Here is a 20436-nt window from a genome sequence, read left to right as displayed (position 1 = left end):
TCGAGTCGAAATAATAAGAACTGGCGTTAGAACTGATACCAGTTACGTAAAAGCGCGTACCGGCAAAGTGCTGCAAAAAATAAAATAAAAATATGACAAATCCTAGAAAAATGGCTAGGCTCAGAATCGCAAGTTTGAGATTAAAATGATAAGCATAGCTATTAGTGCTAATGCAGTGTGCTTAAATTTAATGACCCTATAAATAGTCAATTGCACACATTCCTAGGCTGATACTCGGCCATTTCTACGTGAATTTTTTGGTCTTCAGTTGCTGCCTCCCTTCTTCTTCACCACTTCATAGCTTTCTTCTTCCTTGAACCCCCAAGTGATCATCTTTATGCATTTTTCCTTCACTAAAATAGCTTAGGTGTGTGAGACCAAGCCTTGTGAGGGTGTTTGTTTCTGAGTTTAGGCTTCTGAGTTGTGTGGTTTTTGGGGCTGAGTTATGGATTCATGTTGTGGAAGCCTTGTCCATGTCTTTGGAGGCTTCAAGGAGCCACCTTTTGGTATAAAGGACCTAGCTTATTGTGTGTTTTCGTAGTCTTGAGGTGACAGAACCATAATGTTGTGTAGAGGACTCCAAGTCTGTCCCTTTTTCTGAGTTTGTGAAGCTTGAGGTAAACCATGATCACTTCTTTTGTATTTTCATGATTTGAGCTTGTGTGAGTCATTAAAGGGTTAAACTTTGATCATTCAAGCTAAAAGTTGATGAACCATGCTTAAAATACATAAATGAACATCTGTTTGGGGAGTTATTGGACTCTAAGTCATTGAAGAACCATTAAAATGGGACTTATAAAGAGAATGCATGAATTTCTGCATTGTGTCTGATAAGTATTCGAATACTTTTCGTGTAGTATTCAAATACTTATCAAGGGGTAATCGAATACCTCCTGCAGATTTAGTCTTAAATCACTTAAAATGAGTTGGAAAGCCTTAATCACGTAATGGAACCTCGGACAATGAATATTAATGATTATTTATTGTATAAACAGACTGTGATTGTGCTGTTTGGTGACCTTGAACTAGTGTGGACTCTTGGTTGGGACGGTTAGCTTAAGAGGTAAGCTTTTGTGTCCTCGATTTTGCCATTGTTGGTTCCACCATACCTCATGGAGGGATGGTTTATATGCATGATGTGTTTTCATGTAATGATTTTGAAATGCTATTGAGCTGTTAAATGCAAATGACTTATGATATGTATGTAGTGTTCCGCCTAGACGGTAAGCCTGAGTATGTAGCATCATACAACATGGTGATCCTGTGGGCAGGTACAATCAGCGATTTGTACTAATGTGGGTTGTAGACGTATGTAATTCCTGCATGTTCTCTGGCCAGTATGATCTTTACACACATGACATGATTATATGCTACATTGCACTGATTTCTGAACTTATACTGTTATACTATTTTTTGAACTTATATTACACATATAAGTGAGCTTGGGGTGGAGAGATCCTTGAGGACCCCTTGTCTTACTGAGATTTCTTTTTAGAGATCTCACCCCACTTTTGGGGCACATTTTCAGGTTCAGGTACCTCTGAGGTTGAGACCTCGGGGCGGCAGGAGGCCGGAGCTTAGTTGACTGTTTATTACCTGCTTATGCTGATTTGCTTGGGTGCTGATTTTATGCCTTATTGTCATGTTATGATTATTTAAGCTGAGACCTTGTTGTGCTTTGTTTCCTTATGTAAGAACCTGCACCATTAATTTAGGAATTTAATTAATAAATAATGTGAATTTAGGAAATAATTCTATAAGAACCCGCACCAGTTAATTAAGGAAGTTAATTAATTAATTATGAGAAATTAGGAAATAATTCCATGATTGACCCTAATAATTATTATGAGAATTAGATAATTATAGTAAGTGAGTAATAATGCTGAAAGTCGCTTTTCGGGCGAAAAGTGCAGATACCGGTTCTGCTACTCGGTATAAATGCGTACCGATAAAGTATCCCGGAAAATTATGAAGTGTGTATATGTCACTAGAATAATATATAGGACTTGTAAAACAACTTTCAAGTTAAAATAATGAGAACTGGTGCCTGAACTGATACTGGCTATGGAAAAGCGCATACCGGAAAGGTGCTGCGAAAAATTATATAAAAATATGATAAATCTTAGAAAAATGAGTAGGTTCAGAATCCTAAGTTTGGGATTAAATTGCCAAGCGTAGCAATTAGTGCTAATACAGTGCGATTAAAACTTAAGTGACTATATATAGATAATGGCACATGATCCTAGGTCATTTGTTGCCTCCTACGTGAATATTTCTCTGAGCTTCAGCTGCTGCCTCCCTTGCCACCCTCTCCTCTTTTCATTTTGTGAGCCAAGGAGCCACCTTTCTCTTTGAAACCTTCACCTAAACACCATTGTTGATTGAGAGTTGGTCTTGTGAGGGTGTTGTGTACTCCTTTGTGGTGTGTAAGCTTCTAAGTTGGAGGAGGGTGGGCTGACCTTGTTGGTTTGGGTTGTGGGAGTTTGGGGTTGGCATTTTGAGCTTCAAAGAGTGATCCTTGTAGAGAATGAACCATTGTGGTGTGCCATTTTCCTTCAAAGTCAGAATCTTTGAAGTGGTTTGGTGAGCTCCAAGAGCAACCTTTTTGAGTTTTGAGCTTGGGTAGGCTTCATCACATTTGATCATGAGTTTAATGGTTAAAAATGGAACCTTTGGAATGATATCTCGTGAAATGCAGAATCTGAGTTCTGTCGCGAAATATCTGGATATTGGGTTAGAAATATCCGAATATTGATATCTGGATATGGATATCCGGATATTTATATCCAGATATGGGGTTCTGAATATCCGGATATTGATATCCGGATATCGCCAGTCAGATATCCGGATATTGATATCTGGATATGCCCCTGACAAATATCTGGATTTTCTGGGTTTTCGAAGAACAGTAGCTACACTGTTCATACAGAAGGCTGTTATGGGTCTGTGGACCCTATATTGATGAAGTTGGACTGCTGTAATGACTTGTTAAGTCATAATCTAAGTGATTTAGGGCTTGTGGCTTTGTAAGAAGCCTAAAGACATGAAACATAAAGGAAAGGCGTTGTCTTTATGTCATATGCTTGTATGCTTGGATATTGATATGGTTGTTGGTCCAAAACAGATTGTGATTCTGCTGTGTGCGGACTTTGAACTTGTGTGGATTCTTGGTTTGGATAGCTAGCTTGAAAGGTAAGCTTTCGTGTCCTCGGTTTAGCCATTGTTGGTTCCACCATGTCCCATGGGGGTATGTTTATATGCATGATGTTGTTTTCATGATATATTGATTTGTTGAAATGTTGTTGAGCTGTTATATGCGAGTGCCTTTATGATATGCATATGGTGTTTCACCTATACGGTAAGCCTGAGTATGTGGTACATACAAGAGGGTGAGGCTGTGGGTGAGGTGCAAGCGATGTTCCTTGTACTAACTGTAGGTAATAGACGTATTCTTGCATTTCTCTGGCCAGTAGAATAGTTAAAACACACATGGCATGAATATTTGTTGCACTGCATAGTTTTGGAACTTATACTTAAATGCTTTTGAACTTATATTGCACATGTAAGTGAGCTTAGGGTGAAAGATCCTTGAGGACCCCTTGTCTTACTGAGATTTCTTGTTTAGTGATCTCACCCCACGTTTGGGGACGCTTATTTCAGGTTCAGGTAACTTGGGGGCTGATGCCTCTAGCGGCAGGAGACTGGAGCTTAGCTGATATTGATGTTATATGCTGACATGTTTAGATGCTGGATTATATCTGCTGATGTTATGCTTTTAGCTTGTTATTATTATGTTGCTGTTGTTGAGACTTTTGTGGGCCTTGTTGCCTTATTTGGTGAGCATGAGGTTTTTCATGCCACATTGATGTTAGTACTTTTAGCTTGAGTTGTATAAACTATCAGGGTTGTCCGGTCTACGTGTTGTAGTTCCGTGACTAGAGACACATTGACGTTAATTTTATATTGAGGTATTTCAGTTAGCTTTCTTTTGCAATTTACATACAGGAAATGTTTTGAAAGAGGATTTTAATAATCAACTGGGCTAATGATAATAACGTCATAATTGAAAAGAAAAAGATATTCCGCTTTTTTAATTAAGCGTGGCTTAATATGATGACATGTTAACAAACTGGGTATACTTGGGGTGTTACAAATTCTATAATTGACCCTAATAATTATGAGAAGACTTAAATAATTATAAAAAGTGAATAATAATGTCGAAAGTCGCTTTTCTGACTAAAAGTGCAGATACCGGTTCTGCTCCACGGTATAAATGCATACCGATGAAGTATCCCGAAAAATTATCAAAAGTGTGTATATATTACTAGAAAAATATATAAGACTAGTATAACGAGTTTCAGGTCAAAATAATGAGAACTGGCGTCAGGACGGATACCGGCTACGTAAAAGTGCGTACCGGCAAAGTGCTGCGAAAATAAAATAAATATATGACAAATCTTAGAAAAATGGCTTGGTTCAAAATCTCAAGTTTGAGATTAAAATAATAAGCTGAGCTATTAGTGCTAATACAATGTGCTTAAGCTTAAACTGCCTATAAATACGCCTTTTGGCCCAAAACCCTAGGCCATACACTGATTCTACGTGACACATTTGGTGGCTGAACAGCCTTTCACTGTTCCATTTCCTTCCTCCCTTCCTCTTGTGAGTCTTGTAGCCATTTTCTTCCCAGTTTCCCCCTTTGATCACCAAGAGAAGTTGAGAGCAAGCCTTGTGTGCTTATGGTGTCACTCCATCCTGAGTTTCAGCCACTGTTTGGGGAGGGAGAGAGAGCTGACTTCATGACTAAGTGAGGAGGGAACCATTTCCTAGGTTGTGAGAGCTCCAAGTGGTGAGCTTTGTGAAGAAAGGGCCAATCTTGTTACTCATTTTTGTGCTCCCATTGTAGCAGACCTTTGGAGCTGATAGGAGAGCTCCAAGTGTACCATTAGCCTCTGTTTTGTGCCTTGGGTATGTTCTTGAACCTTTGATCATGAGTTTCCTTAGTTAAAAATGAAGCCTTGGCATGTTTAATAAGATGAACAAGTAACCAACATGATAACTAGTCTAAAGAGGCTTAAAGATGCGTGCTTTGACGTTTAAAAGTCTTAAAAATGGATCTTTGGGAGTGATATCTCGCGAAATGCAGAAACTGCATTCTGTCGCGAAATATCCGGATATGATATCCGAATATTAATATCCGGATATAGGGTTGGAGATATCCGGATATGATATCCGGATATGGCCCCGACAAATATCCGGATATTCTGGGAATTTTGAGACAGTGACGGTTCTTTTCAGACAGAACCGTATTATGGGCTTATGGACCCCTGATTAGTTAAGTTGAACTTCTGTAATAATTAACTAACTCAGAATCAAAGTGATTAAGGGCTTATGGCTTTGTGATAAGCCTAAAGACATGAAATGAAGAAGAAAACATTGTTGTTGTGTCTTGAATTATTAGAAGATGAATGTTGATATGATTGCTGGTCTAAAACAGATTGTGATTCTGCTGTTTGTGGACTTTGAGCTTGGTTGGACTCTTGTGTTGGATAGTTAGCTTGCGAGGTAAGCTTTTGTGTCCTCGGTTTAGCCATTGTTGGTTCCACCATACCCCATGGGGAATGGTTTATATGCATGATGTGTTTTCATGTATTGATGTTGAAATGCTGTTGAGTTGTTATGTGCAAGTGCTTCATGATATGCATGTGTTTGTGCCACCTAGACGGTAAGCCTGAATATGTAGGAGACATACAATAGGGTGACTCTGTGGGTGGGTGCAAGTAGTGTCTTGCACTAAGTGTGGGTGATAGACGTATGTAAATCCTGCATTTCTCTAATCAGTAGAATAGTTAACACACATGACATGATTATCTGTTGCATTGCACTGATTTTGGAACTTATACTGTTTTACTGCTTTTAGAACTTATATTGCACATGTAAGTGAGCTTGGGGTGGATAGATGCTTGAGGCTTGCCTTACTAAGATTTCTGTTTAGAGATCTCACCCCACGTTTGGGGCACATTTTTAGGTTCAAGTAACTCGGAGGTTGAGACCTCGGGCGGCAGAGGCTGAAGCTTAGTTGACCGTTGCTTATATGCTTATGCTGATGTGAGTACATGCTGCTTACGTTTAGCTTTATTTTATGGTTTATTGAGATGAGACTTGGGTTGGCTTGTTGCCTTATTTGGTGAGCATGGGGATTGTCCATGCCACATTTGATTATGCTTCGCTTAGTTAGACTTGAGTTGTATAAATCATCAGGATGTGGTCTGGTCTACGTGTTGTAGTTCTGTGACTAAAGACACAGTTATTATTTATATAATGAGGTATTTCAGTTAGTTGTTTAATTGCAATTACATACAGGCAATATTTTGAAAGAGGATTTAATAATCAACTTGGTTAATGATAATGACGTCATAATTGAAAGTAAAAAGTTATTCCGCATTTTTAATTAAGCGCTGCTTAATACGATGACATGATAACAAACCAGATGCATACAGGGTGTTACACCTTATTTGGTGAGCATGAGGATTGTTCATGCCACATTGATTATGTCTTGTTTAGTTAGATTTAAGTTGTATAAACTATCAGGATTATGTATGGTCTACGTGTTGTAGTTATGTGACTAGAAACACATTATATATGAGGTATTTCAGTAGTTGTTTATATTGCAATTTACATACAGGCATTATTTTGAAAAAGGATTAAGTAATCAACTTGGTTAATAATAATGACGTCATGATTGAAAAGAAAAAGTTAGCTTCCGTATTTAATTGAGCTGCGCTTAATAACATAATATGATAACAAATCCGGATGCATACAGAGTGTTACATAATCTGTGTGCCTTAGACGCACATCAGAGGTACTATTATATAATTGAGTACAAAAATACATGATGTGTGTGACTTTATCCGTTGCGCTAGACTACTCTACATACAATACTATCAACATCCCCCTTTGAATTCCACTTCAAGCCAATAAAATCACATATTCACATATGTATAACTTGTAATTCTCATCATCATTATTTACATGATAATGAGATTGGACCAAGTAACTTGATGATGAAGACGGAAAAGACTTGGAACTCACAAATTGGATACACCATTTTTTTTTCTTTACAAATTTATTGATTGCTCAATTAATTCAGTTTTAGTCGAGCAAGATCACTAACAATTTTTTTTTTTTTTTTTGAAATAAAAGATGTATATAAAACTAGCTACAACATAATCTAGCAAATCTACATCCTTAACATTACAAACTACTGTATCCTCATACCTTGGTGGTATAAGAGTGAAGATTTGTAGATTTCAATTTGAAACATACGCCTAATAAGTCAAATATTAAAATAAAATGATGCAACTATCTACAAAGCTTATAAGTAACCGTAAGTAATTAATTTCAAGAACAAAGCTTTAATATTAATTCCATATCATTCTCATCTTCTTCATGACATGAAATTTACAAATAACAAAATTTCATATACAAAAAGCTTTATCTCGAAGTATCACATGAGGGATATACATTTAAACTAACATTTGGATGGCAAAAGCCACACACATAATGCTCAATATTCTAACACAAAATCAGAACAAAAACTTAAAAGACAATAATGTATAACAAAAGCAATTGCATTCATTCACGAGCAACAACAAGCACTTGTTTGCCAACATTACGACCACTAAACAAACCAACGAAAGCTGCAGGGCCATTTTCAAGGCCCTCGGCTATGTCTTCAACATACACAACCTTTCCTTCTCTGATATGAGGCAGAAGAAACTCTAAGAATTTAGGATACAAATGATAGAAATCAGACCACACAAAACCTTGCATACGAACACGCTTAGACATGAGATTTGTCAAATTTGTTACACCTTCAGGTTGAGCAAGATTATATTGTGAGATCATTCCACATACAGGTATGCGTCCATGGACTCTCATATTAAGAAGTACGGCATCAAGTGTTTTGCCCCCAACATTGTCAAAGTAAATGTCAATGCCTTCTGGAAAGTATCTGATTTGTAAATTGTTATCCAACATTCACAAGTGAGTTTTGTTTTACTAGTTGCAGTAACTTAAGCAACAAACAAATTAAACTAAAATTTCTCTATCACAAAACGGTTAAATATTGACCTTTTCAAAGTTGCATTGAGGTCTGGTTCTTCTTTGTAGTTAAAAGCTTCATCAAATCCTAACTTGTTCTTCAACAGATCCACCTAGTTGTAAAACACATACATTCAAGTGAAAGGATGATTACTAATGACTTTTTGCTAGTCAGCAAATAGAAACTGAAGCCAATATGACTTTTTGACAACAATGTGTTCCCATTCCAAAATTTACGAGACTGGGAAACACAAGTACTATTGCTGGTGTATGACAATTCTTTTCAAAATTTCAAATGGTTATTTTTCCTTTTTCTTTATTTTTTATTTTTGGGGTGAGGGCAAGTTTTGGAACAACAATAAGGTTGCTTCTTGTGGCTAGAAGGTCGCTGTTTAAGTCGGAAAAATAGTTTGTTTGCAAAAATGTAAAGGTGATATTGCATACAACCTGATACTCACCCCTACCCTCGCAAATTGAATGGCAGGATAAGTAACAAATAGGTGATGCTAATTTATCATTTATGCAAATTTATATAACAACAATAGTTAGACAAATACCTTATCTTTACTTCCAGCACTTCCAACAACATAACAACCAGTTAATTTAGCAAATTGCCCAACAAGTTGACCAACAGCACCAGAAGCAGCTGAAACAAAAACATTCTCTCCTTTCTTGGGAGATCCTAATTCAAAGAATCCAGCATAAGCAGTCATTCCTGGCATACCTGTCCTCAAATAATAAAATAACAACTCTGGTCAAAAGGCACATCAAAATGACATAAAAATATGCAACTAACATACATAAGTTTTGCATGATTGCTTAGATTGATTATGAAGAAGTAGAGTGTATACTCACAAAAGAAAACATAAAATAGTAAAATATATTTGGAAAAAGTGTGTGTCATTTTAAAGGATCTAAAGTTGTGTCATTTTAAGTGAGAGAAAAAAATAGATAAAGGAGGAGAGAGAGTGGACAAATAAAAGGTATGAGTCTCACCTCTTTGTGAGAGTGAAATGATATAAGTTGTGTCATTTAAAATGACAAATATTTTTCCAATATATTTATTATAAACTTGAATCAAAGTGAATCCTTCACTAAGAATTGAAAAAAATTAAAACTGTTGAATACTTACCAAGAATTCCAGTATAGTAGGAAAGTGGGACATCGGTGTGCTCAATTTTGAATTGTATTTGAGTTGAGGGGACCAAGCTATACTCTTCCAATTTAGTCAAACCCCATATTAAATCACCTTTCTTATAATCTTTGTGTTCAGATTCCAGGACTTTAGCTACGCCAAATCCTATTAATGGCTGTAATCACTCAACACTTAGAAGGTGCATAAATTTATGACTAATATGTAATTTCAAATTTCAATACTAAATTGTTAGAAAAAGTGCATCTACCCACAATTGAAGCTTCACAACACATCAACCCCGTTGAACCATGGCATTCATTCTTATTTCCGAACTGTTTTTCTCAAAAGAAAAGTCAAAAAAATTGACCTATTCCTTTCTTATGCCGCAGCCTCTTATGACGAAAATTTTTTTTCTTTTAAATTTAGGCCTTTGAAAGTTGAACATTATTTTAACTTTCTATATTTGACAAAGATTAGAAGTTTAACTTCTAATATTTAACCCTTCTAACTAATTATTATATGGATAATACATAAGATGGGACAAAGATAAAAAATTATAATTTAAATTAGTAAGTGTTCAATTATTTGAGTTTTTCTTAAGGATCATGGGAATAAATCCTCTCAAATAACATATCATGGTTCTTGGCTGCGAATAAAGTCAAAAGGGTTTCTAATGGAGAGAGGGAGTGCATAACTTACAGAGCCAGGTTCCACGTTGGTCATGAGGAATAGCATGTAAGGGTCACATGAGAAGTAGAGATTCTTGAGCAGCACCTCATTGGAACCTTCTGGAAGCTTCAAAGTTAAGGTACTTTCAACAATGCTCATGTCTGTTTCCTTAGGAAAACCAGACACACAGTCTCTTAGAATCACTTGCTTGTTTCTCATTTGTGCCATCTTTCACTTTGGTTGTGTTTCAGTTCAGAGTTGACCGTGTTTTTGTTGTCACGTGTTGTTGTGAGTCTCTCTTTTATAGATACAGAGGGAATGGCAAGGGCTAAAATGGGAAAATCAAATGGCTAAACGTAATTGCTTGCGTCATTAGCAATTGTCGTATGCGGTAACGTGTTGGGTCGCTCTTCCGTTTTGTTCAAATCAGAAAACAGGCGCAACGAATTTTTAGTTATAATTATTTTTTTCATCATGATCGCATCTGAATGTGGAACGCTTTTTTAAAACTACACATGTTTATAAAATGAATCGCAGTCGCACTCAGTAGTATTAAAAAAAATTCGTGAATGTGAAAGCCTAGATGTGTTTGTTCTCCTATGATGTTTGTGGATTATATTTATTACAATCTTCTCGACAATTCGGGTGAATTGAGTTGGGTAACACTCATGCCATTAATTAATATGTATGAGTCTAATTTTTTTTTTTTTTGGAGCTTACAAGGAATTGAACACAGCACCCTACACTACACACACTCTTAACACACACCCCACACCACTAGGCTAACCCTAGTGGTGCGAGTCTAATTTATTTTTGTATTGTGTTTTAACTTTTAAATTTAAAAAAAAAATTTATTATAGAAAACACATATTTCATTAATTATTTAACAAAACATTTTTATGATCCCATATATGAGGCCAATTTATTGCTAAGTCCAATAAGGACAATTCAAATATAAATAAGATATAATTAAAAAATGATATCTATTAAAGATATCAATCCTAATACGACAGCATAATACATGGGCTTAGGCCATTAGGAAAGGCATAGAAGGTCCAGAATTCAATACCCACAAGTAAACTATATAAATAAGAGGTAAAACCTACAGGTACGGGTACACTCTCTTTTTTACTGTTATACTGTCACTGTGCATACACATCACCCCTTTGGCGAAAGCTGTCTATTCTTCTTCTTCAGTGCACTGTGATCTACTTGACTCAAGGGTATCTAACTCATAGATACCTTAGAGAGGGCACCTAGATTCAAGAGTAACATATTAGCTTATTGGGCTAGACATCTCTATCTTCAGAACAGAACATTGGTGCCGTATGTGGGAAACGATAAATTCATTATTCCGACGATCACAAGTAACAATTGCGGTTCGTACAAGGAGTAGCGGTCAACAGCCACCACATCCAAATCTTCCATAGGATCCTGTGGTGGAAGAAGTAGACCAACCTCAGAATAAGCATCAACTAGAGAATAAGGTTGATTATGATATTGTTCACATAAGTGAGGACGTCTCTGACACAGCCTAAACACTAGCTTCTCGAAAACGAGTTGTGGATCCTCCCCTAAATCCTGCAGATGTGGCTTCTCGCGTTGCACTAGCTGTAGATCCAGATACCCGCCTTGCCCAGAACGCATTTGCTGCGATCATAAGGAAGATAGAGGATATGGAGAATCGTAACAACCTCCAGCGACAGGATGATTTTAGGAGATATCAAGAAGAAAATATGAGAATAATGCAAGAGATGGAGGAGCGTTTAATGTGGGCGAGGAGTATAAGCCGTGATGGAGGTCAGATCCGAGATGAAAGGGAAATTCAGGGAGAAAACCTTCATCTCCGAGATGGAAATAATCAAAACACGGATCACACGGGACACTCAAATCTAGGTTGCTGTTGTTGAGCTCGAAGGTGCAGCTAATACTGGAGAAGCTATAAACCCAAATCATCAGATCCGAATCAATAACAATGGTGAAGATTACAACCCATACACCAATCACAATATGAATATGATACTTCCTACCCTGAATGCTAGAGCATGGAGAAAAATGGAGAGCAACTGAGGTGATACGCATCATAACTGGGATACCCAATTTCCATATAACATTCAAGGACGTGTTGAAACTGGTGCATACAAGAGGAAATATTGCAAAGGGAAGTACAATAATAGTCCCTTCACGGGAGAGATTATTAATGCCCCATTTCCTCAAGAGTTTGACTCGGCACACTTGCCGAAATATGATGGGAGTCAGGACCCACAAGTCCACATAGATGCTTTCGACACAGATATGTATATCCAGAGGATTGATGAGCCTATCGTATCCTGTATATGGTTCTCAACACTGCCTACTAATTCGTTTGGATCCTTTGAAGACTTTGGAGAAAAATTCTTGTTGAACTTTGCAACGAGCAAGAAGCAGCCAAAATTCAAGTTTGCACTCGGAAAAATTTGGAAATGATCTTTCAATTCATCATCTGGCTCAGGTATTGGAATGATAGCTTCTTCTCTCATGTCCAACTCAACCATGTTAACTGGTTTGCTTGAGTGTTGAGAGGTTATCTGCTTCCCCGCATTATATCCCGGACGAATTCGGGGTGGACCTAGATGTCCATATTCATTTTCTTTGACTGCTTCGAAATAATACTGTCATGATTCTTTTTGATCCCCCTGAATAGTGATTATCTTATTTTTGTTGCTCACTATCTTCAGGTTTTGATGTTTCTGTGGAAACCAGCATGTCCCACCTATGCAAGGTTAACCTTCCTATGTTTATATTGTACGGAGAGGGAAAGTCGGCTACAATGAACCTTACGCATTTCGATTTGAATGCCTCTTTTGTTCCTAGAGTCAATGTGAGGTCCATATATCCCTTAGGGGGTGTCTTTTCTCCGTTAAAGGCTATCAGGGTAGTTTTGCACGGCTTGAGATCTTCTTCATCTAAGTTCATTCTTTTGAAAGCATCCCAAAGGATGATATCTGCATAGCTGCCGACATCTACAAAAATCTTTTTAACCCGACAATTAACCAAGGTTCTTGTAATAACCAGGCCATCTCATGTCCTAGTAGCACACCTTGCATATCTTCTTTAGTGAAATATAGCAGAGGAGGATCCGATTTACTGGGATCTTCCTTGAACTTTGGTCGATCTCTGACTGAAAGTACCTCTCTGAGATACTTTTTCTTGCATTCATAGTATCTCCACCTCCACAAGAGCTCCACTGATTACATTGCAGTCAAACTCAGCTTGTGGGAATTCATCATAATTAAAATCCTCTTTCTTGCCCTTATTTTCTTTCTTTTTCTTCTCAGGAGTCAGGCTTTTACTTTCACAGGAACTTTGCAAAAGGCTAAGTTAAATAATAAAGGCGTCATGAAAAAGAATACATGACAAAGAAAAATGCAGAATCCATTTAATGTATTTGACCAGGGCCAGGTCAACGATAGTACTCGAAATGCATATCTGAGTTAATATATATATATATATATATATATATATATATAATGAGATAATCCATTTTGCTATGGAAAATTTCCTAATATTGCTAGAGATATTCAAAAATATATCTAAGTTATAAGGCAAGCCTAAAGTATAGGTGCATGAAACCTTATTACCATCAGGACAAATCAATGATAAGGCACGAAATCCACAAGTGCAATTAAACATAAGAAAATATTGATAGAAAAAGACTGGGTAATAATCCGACAATATTCATTACAAATTCAAAACGGGCTCAAAGGCCCCAATAAAATTGAAAGTACAAAATAAGACTAGCATCCCGGCTCTTCACTATGTGGGCTTCTCAGTCTGACTGACTTGTTTATCTACCCTTGGAAAATCCTTGGTTACTTCCTCTCCTCCTTAATCCTGACCTCCCTCTAGATGAGTTACTTTCTCTGCATGAGATGGGAAAGAGGGACAATTTTTCCATTGCTAATGAAGGCATGTGATGCAAATCATCAGTGTTGAGCTCGATGCCGGGATTGAGGACTTTAATTTGCTTTAAGGCATTATTGAAATAGCCTAGTACTAACTTCTCTAGCTCAACTCAGAAGCACTGAACATCAAAAAACATTGGTAACTCCAGTCTGCCAAACGACATTTTTGGAGAGACCAGAAGAAGATGGAGGAGTAGGAGCCTGGTTGGTAGTTGTTAAAGTTTTTTAAAAATCTGGGATATCTTTATCAGCAGGGGTCCCATTGAAATTATCCCCAACAACAGGTTTCTTGGTCTTGAAATCAGGGGCTTTCCTTTTCCGGGTTGTCAAGTTGACAACTGCGGTCTTCTTTCCTCGTTTCAAGGCTGCCAAGAAGCTTGGCTGTTCATCTTGATGTCCCTTCATATCTAGAACTGCAAGTAAAAAGTAATGCGACCATGTTAAAATGGGATATTAAATTATAAGTATCAAGTAAACAAATAGTGTAGAAGTCATATTCATTTCCAAATACAATTCCTCCTAAGATTTGAAAATGAGGGAAGCCATGCTAGCATGGCCGTGCGTAACACCTCGTGTGCACCCAGTGTATTAAACATATAATGGTAATAAGCACAGCTAAATAAAGCGGAAGTTAAATTTTTCCAATTAGGATACATAATCAATTTATCAAGTGGATTCACTTAATCCATTTTCAAAAGCCGCCTGTATGTGAATTGCAATAAATAACTACACTGAATAACCTCATCTCATAAATAATGTATCAAGTCATGAAAGTACAACACATAGACCGGACATGTCCTAATACAATAATACAACTCAGTCTGGATAAAACAGCTTATTCCAATGTGGCATGGACAACCCTATGCTCACAAAAAAACAACATAAACAGCAAATCATGTCTCATATACAGTGGCCATAAAACTTAACAACAAGACATAAATCATGATAATATGGCAAGGTGCATGCATCACCTTAACTCAACTCTGGCCTCTTGCCGCTAGAGGTATCAACCCCAGAAGTACCTATACCTGAAAATTTTCCCCACACGGGGTGAGATCTCAAAAGATAAATCTCAGTAAGACAAGGGGTCATCAATGATATCTCTACCGCAAGCTCACTTACATGAGCAATTTAAGTTTTAAAATAGTAACGACAATGTAATAGCAAAATATGTCCAATGCATCATATATCCATGTCATGTGTGTATGCATCCTACTAGCCAAAGAATAAAAGGTAGGGATTACGTACGTTGAAACAGCTCGTTGTACACTGGTATTGTTAACATTAATTATGATATTAAGCGCAGTTACAACCACAACAATTCATTATAAAAATGCGAGTAAACTTTTTCCGTTTATTACGCGAGCATTTAAAATCATAAAAAGCGTAATAATTAAAAGCTGTGACCGCAACTGTAAACACTTTGCAAACTAATTATTTAAACTACTTTTATAACATATATTACATCTCTCAAGTCACTAAGGGGTTCCCATAAACCCACTTAGCTAAAATCTCACTTTTACGTTTTCTACCTATCCGAACATGGTTCGGTCTTTAATTTTCTACGGACAAACCGCATACGACAAGACTATCATCTTTTATTATGTTATTCTAGACTTAATTACCTTTATAGGAAGCTATTACAAGAGTTATAAATTTCTCGTTTGCTCCGGATATCGCCGTTTGAAGTTGGACAAGCAAATCTGCAAGCCAACCCCAAAACAGCTCCAAACAGCCTTCACTCAATCAATTATTCTGGAAAATCAACTCAATCAATTGCTCGCAAATTTTTATACAACAAACTAGACACCTCAAGATTCAATTTGACATATCATACACCTAATTTAACCAAGAAACGAAGCAGGAATAATTTTCCCAATCTCGCACCATATATGCCACATGTGCAGTAACCAAATGGGCAGTATGTGTTCACTGCCTTCTATAGGCCGACGCCCAACCTATAAAAATCCCAAATTTTACCACAAGATAGCGGACATCTCAAGCTTTAAAACGACATATGGCACGTCCCTATCGTACCTCTATGGAGGGAGTTATGCTCTCCCAAAGTTAGCCTAAATTCTGCCAATTTCTAAAAAATTCGCTAGAGTTTCCTTTGTTTTTTCAATAAATCCCAAATTTACAACAGTGTTTTCTAACCTCAATTTGTACCTAATAATCATTGGGTGGAACACAAGGACCAGCAATGCCTTGGTGCTCTTACAAGCCTTCACAGTTTATATCCAATTTAATCAACATACGTAAATCATGCTTACTTTCTCAATTTAACTTGTTTCAATCACAAGGTCCAATTACATGCATTCTTTAAATCATAAATTATCATTCACATCCTAGAATAGGCCTATTGCCCTTTCCTCATATTACATACTTTTATATTACATCAAGTCTTCATATACAATTCACAATTCCTCCAAATGACATATTACAATTTACAATTCTCCAAATACAACTTAATACATATGCAACTAGACTTAGGAAAAAGATGGCATGAACAAATATGACAATATACCTCATCCTAAATCCATATACAATGTTCATGCCCTAAGTCTAGCGTAGGCCCAATGGCCACCAAAATGCAAAATACATAGAAATCCTCCAACTCAGCCTACGGGCTTCTTGTCCGCCGCTCTAACACCACTGCTACCTCCTGAAATAAAGTCCCCAAAGAGGGGTGAGATATACGAATATATCTCAGTAACCCAGAGGTTTTGGAGAATACTCCGCCCAATGACTCACTTCGCTGCATATAAATAACATAACATAACATCTGAAAATCAGATAAAGCAAGAGATTTAGTGAAATAGGGGAGCATAGGGGTACAAAAATACGACGAAACTGGAATGGTCAATGCCAAAACCACGCAACGTCCAGCCTATTGGCTCGGCATATAAGCCTACGGGTTTAAAACCAAGGCTTGTCCCCAGAACATCAAACCAAGGCACCCTCCATCCATATCCACCTGAGACTTTCTAGTGTGCTCCTATCCGTATCACACACCACGACCCCAGGTCAACTGGAACTCCCTCACGGAGACTTATCCAGTGGAAGTCTGTAACGCCCGAAGGCAAACAGTCTACTGGCCAGAGACACGGTACATCCTATATACCACCACAAATACAATATGCATGAACATGTTATCCTATATTATTTACATACACTTCCTACCATTACCCTCAACGGGCATGATGGAACACACAAGGAGATCAAACCCCAATACCAAGAGGTTACCTGTATAATCCTCTTCCACAACTCCAAATAGTTTCTGGTGCTCAATCTTCATTTTCTGACATATCAAACACTTGGACACATAGATTGCTATATCTTTCTTCATGCCCGGACCATAAGAAGTTTTTCTTTGAGTCATGGTACATCTTTGTAGCCCCAGAGTGGATAGTGAATAGGCCCTTATGAGCCTCTGACATCACCTTATCCATCAATGAACTTCTTTGTACCACAATCATATCCTGAAATAACAACCCTTGATCATTCCAAGACACACCCTCTGGTTCTTCATATAACCAAGGCATTCTCATTCCACTTGCGACTTTTTCATCTTATCCATCAACTCATTTTCAACTCTCACAGTTTCCACCTCTAGAAGTGTACCCTCAAACAAAGAGGTCACTTTCAAGTCTCGAAACTTCTCAATCACATCAAAATAATTAAACATTAAACTGGATAAACTCACGGATTTCTGACTCAAAGCATCAGCTACCACATTGGCCTTGCTTGGGTGCTACTTCAGCTCTAAGTCATAGTCCTTGAGAAATTCCATCCATATTCTCTGTCTCATATTCAGCTCCTTCTGATAAAAAAGATACTTCAAACTCTTATGATCGCTGAACACCACAAATTTCATTGCATGCAGGTAATGCCTCCAAATTTTAAAGGCAAAAACAATAGCAACCAACTCCAGATCATGAGTCGGGTAGTTCTCCTCTTGAGGCTTTAACTTCCTTGAAGCATAAGCAACAATTCTACAAGTTTGCATCAACACACAACCTAGCCCCTTCTTAGAAGCATCGCAATATAGCTCAAACTGCTCTACAGGATCAGGAAGGATCAACACTGGTGCAGTTGTTAATCTCTCCTTCAACTCCTGAAAGCATTCCTCACACTCGTAAGGCCACACGAATGGAGTCTCCTTCCGGGTAACACGAGTAAATGGAAACACCATCTTGGAGAATCCCTCAATGAACCTCCTATAGTAGCCTGCCAATCCCAAGAAACTCCTTACTTTTGTAACTGTCTTGGGTCTCTCCCAATCCAATACTGCCTTTATTTTGTTCGGGTCCACTACCACTCCTCTTGCGGTGATCACATGCCTAAGAAATTTCACTGAAGTGAGCCCAAACTCACACTTTGAAGCCTTTGTATAAAGTTTCTTTTCCTTAAGCACCTGCAATACAATCCTCAAATGTTCCTCATTGCTGTTGGAGTAAATCAATATGTCGTCAATGAATACAGTTCATGTAATCCATGAATACTCCTGGTGCATTGGTGAGTCCAAATGGGATCACCAAATACTCATAATGACCGTATCTCAAACGAAATGTAATTTTGGGAATATCCTCCTACTTAACCCAGATTTGATGGTATCCGGACCGAAGATCAATCTTCGAGTATATGCAAGCACCCTTGAGTTGATCCAAAAGAATGTGTAGTTCTGAAGTCAAACAACACATCTATATCACAACCACCAATGGAAAAAATACCTTTCACTAGGTTCGGAGAATCAAGAGTGTACACACGTCCCACAGCTGGAGGTACAACGGGTGTCGCTGTAGGTGGAACAGGAACCATATGTAGAGGGGTCGTCTGAACCGCTGCAACCCTGGCAACCGACGAGAGACAGCTCCTCAAAGAATAGCCAAGTAATCACATGACCCTGCATCTCATACGCCTGAGAGGTGTTCATCCACCACTTATGTGCATCTTCCTCAAGCATGTAGGTGGAAAACATCAACTTATGTGAATCATTACACTACATCACCTTGAATATCTTGTCCAAGGCTTGGAGCCATCTAGCTGCAATGATAGGATCATAGGATCCATCAAACGAAGTTGACTTGTGCTTGCAGAAAGCATTCAGCCGACGGTCTCTCGTCTCCTGATCTTCCACGGGCTTATAGTAAGGTTGCATTATCCTCGTAAGGTGACTAACATCCTCCATGTGACTCTGAACATTATCCTCAGGAATGTGCGTCCCTCCTCCTCCATTCCCATCCTGGTGACTAGGTGGAGGCGGTGGTGGTGGTGGTGGAGGATGTTGGCCATCATTAAGACCAGTCCTCATCTCCTCTAATATGACCCTCATCGTAGTCATATTCTCCAGTCAGTTTTCCTCAAGTACATAGCCTGGTTGGCCGCTCTAGTGGCCTTCTGATCGGCTTGTCTAGCCGCCTGCATCTCAGCTAATGCAGTAAGGATAGTATCAGACTGACCCTCGCTCGTCTCCTGAGTTCTCCTAGGAGGTGCCATAACTCTACACATGTTACACAAAGGATAAGTTGATCAGGCCCACACAATGTGGTCATGTATGCATTATCACAGCAAAACCTAACAGAAACTCATAAGATAGATCACACAACAAGGTATCTTAAGTTATTGCAATACATACAGACTTTTTCTCTAGAAAGTGCTCTAATACCATAAAATGTAATACCCTGTGTGCATCCGGTGTATTAAACATATAAATGGTAATAAGCGCAGCTTAATAAATGCGGAAGCTAAAAATTTTCAATTATGATTCATTCATATCAACTTAGTAAATATTTTTCAAAAACCGCCTGTATGTAAACTGTAATTAATAACTAACTGAATAACCTCATAATGTAAATAATGTATTAAGTCGTGGAACTATAACACGTAGATCAGACATGTCCTGATACAATAATACAACTCCAGTCATAAATAAACATGACATATCCAAACGTGGCATGGACAACCCCATGCTCACCAAATAAAACAACATAATCAAATCATGTCGCGAGTACAATAACTATATAATAACAACAAGGAAGAATCATATCCAAATCTAGTAATAAAGAAGCATACATAATATCAGCTCAACTTTGGTCTCCTGCCACCAGTGGTATCTGTACATGAAAATGTGCCTTACACGAGATGAGATCTCTAACAAGAAATCTCAGTAAGACAAGGAGTCCTCAAGGATCTCTCCACCCCAAGCACACTTACATGTGCAATACGAGTTCAAAAAGATAACAATAGTAAAATGGAAAAATTTGTGCAATGCAGCATATGCCCATGTCATGTGTGTATGCATCCTACTGGCCAGAGAACAAAATATAGGCATTATGTACGTATACAACCCACAGTAAAAGGAGTCCACTAAGTACCTCACACACGGAGTTACTATCTTGCATGTGGTCTAAGATGCTAAGGGATTACCGTCTCGTATAGAATACCCCACATACATATACATATGACAAATGCACAATATAATAATATAGTTCAATAGCATATCCAATAGTCATCATATAAACATATATTTTTTAAGAAAAAAATCATGCATATAAACCATCATTCCATGAGGTTTGGTGAAAC

The 20436-nt window shown here is 37.8% G+C and overlaps 1 protein-coding gene across 6 annotated transcripts; it reads right to left on the bottom strand.

The window, feature by feature from the left end:
- Positions 1–7635: 7635 nt before the first annotated feature.
- On the bottom strand, positions 7636–18893 carry LOC133290930 (2-alkenal reductase (NADP(+)-dependent)-like). Of its 6 annotated transcripts, XM_061489088.1 has the most exons (6): positions 18853–18893; positions 9938–10121; positions 9236–9413; positions 8661–8827; positions 8134–8216; positions 7636–8014 (listed from the first exon to the last, which is right to left on the bottom strand). In XM_061489088.1, exons 1-6 carry the CDS (start codon positions 18891–18893, stop codon positions 7636–7638), a joined length of 1032 nt encoding a protein of 343 aa, XP_061345072.1. The 6 variants fall into 6 exon arrangements, with proteins under 6 accessions (XP_061345072.1, XP_061345074.1, XP_061345076.1 ...); XM_061489090.1 differs by lacking the exon at positions 18853–18893 and having other exon boundaries at positions 9938–10135; XM_061489092.1 differs by lacking the exon at positions 18853–18893 and having other exon boundaries at positions 8134–8201; positions 9938–10135.
- Between the last annotated feature and the right edge of the window lie 1543 nt (positions 18894–20436).

The sequence above is a fragment of the Gastrolobium bilobum genome, unplaced genomic scaffold, assembly GCF_033153095.1.
Source record: "Gastrolobium bilobum isolate Gb01-03AN ecotype WA unplaced genomic scaffold, APGP_CSIRO_Gbil_v1 utg33396, whole genome shotgun sequence".
In the NCBI taxonomy this organism is placed as follows: domain Eukaryota; kingdom Viridiplantae; phylum Streptophyta; class Magnoliopsida; order Fabales; family Fabaceae; genus Gastrolobium; species Gastrolobium bilobum.
Note: the sequence above shows the minus strand (reverse complement) of the source record. Positions and strands in the feature narration are given on the sequence as shown.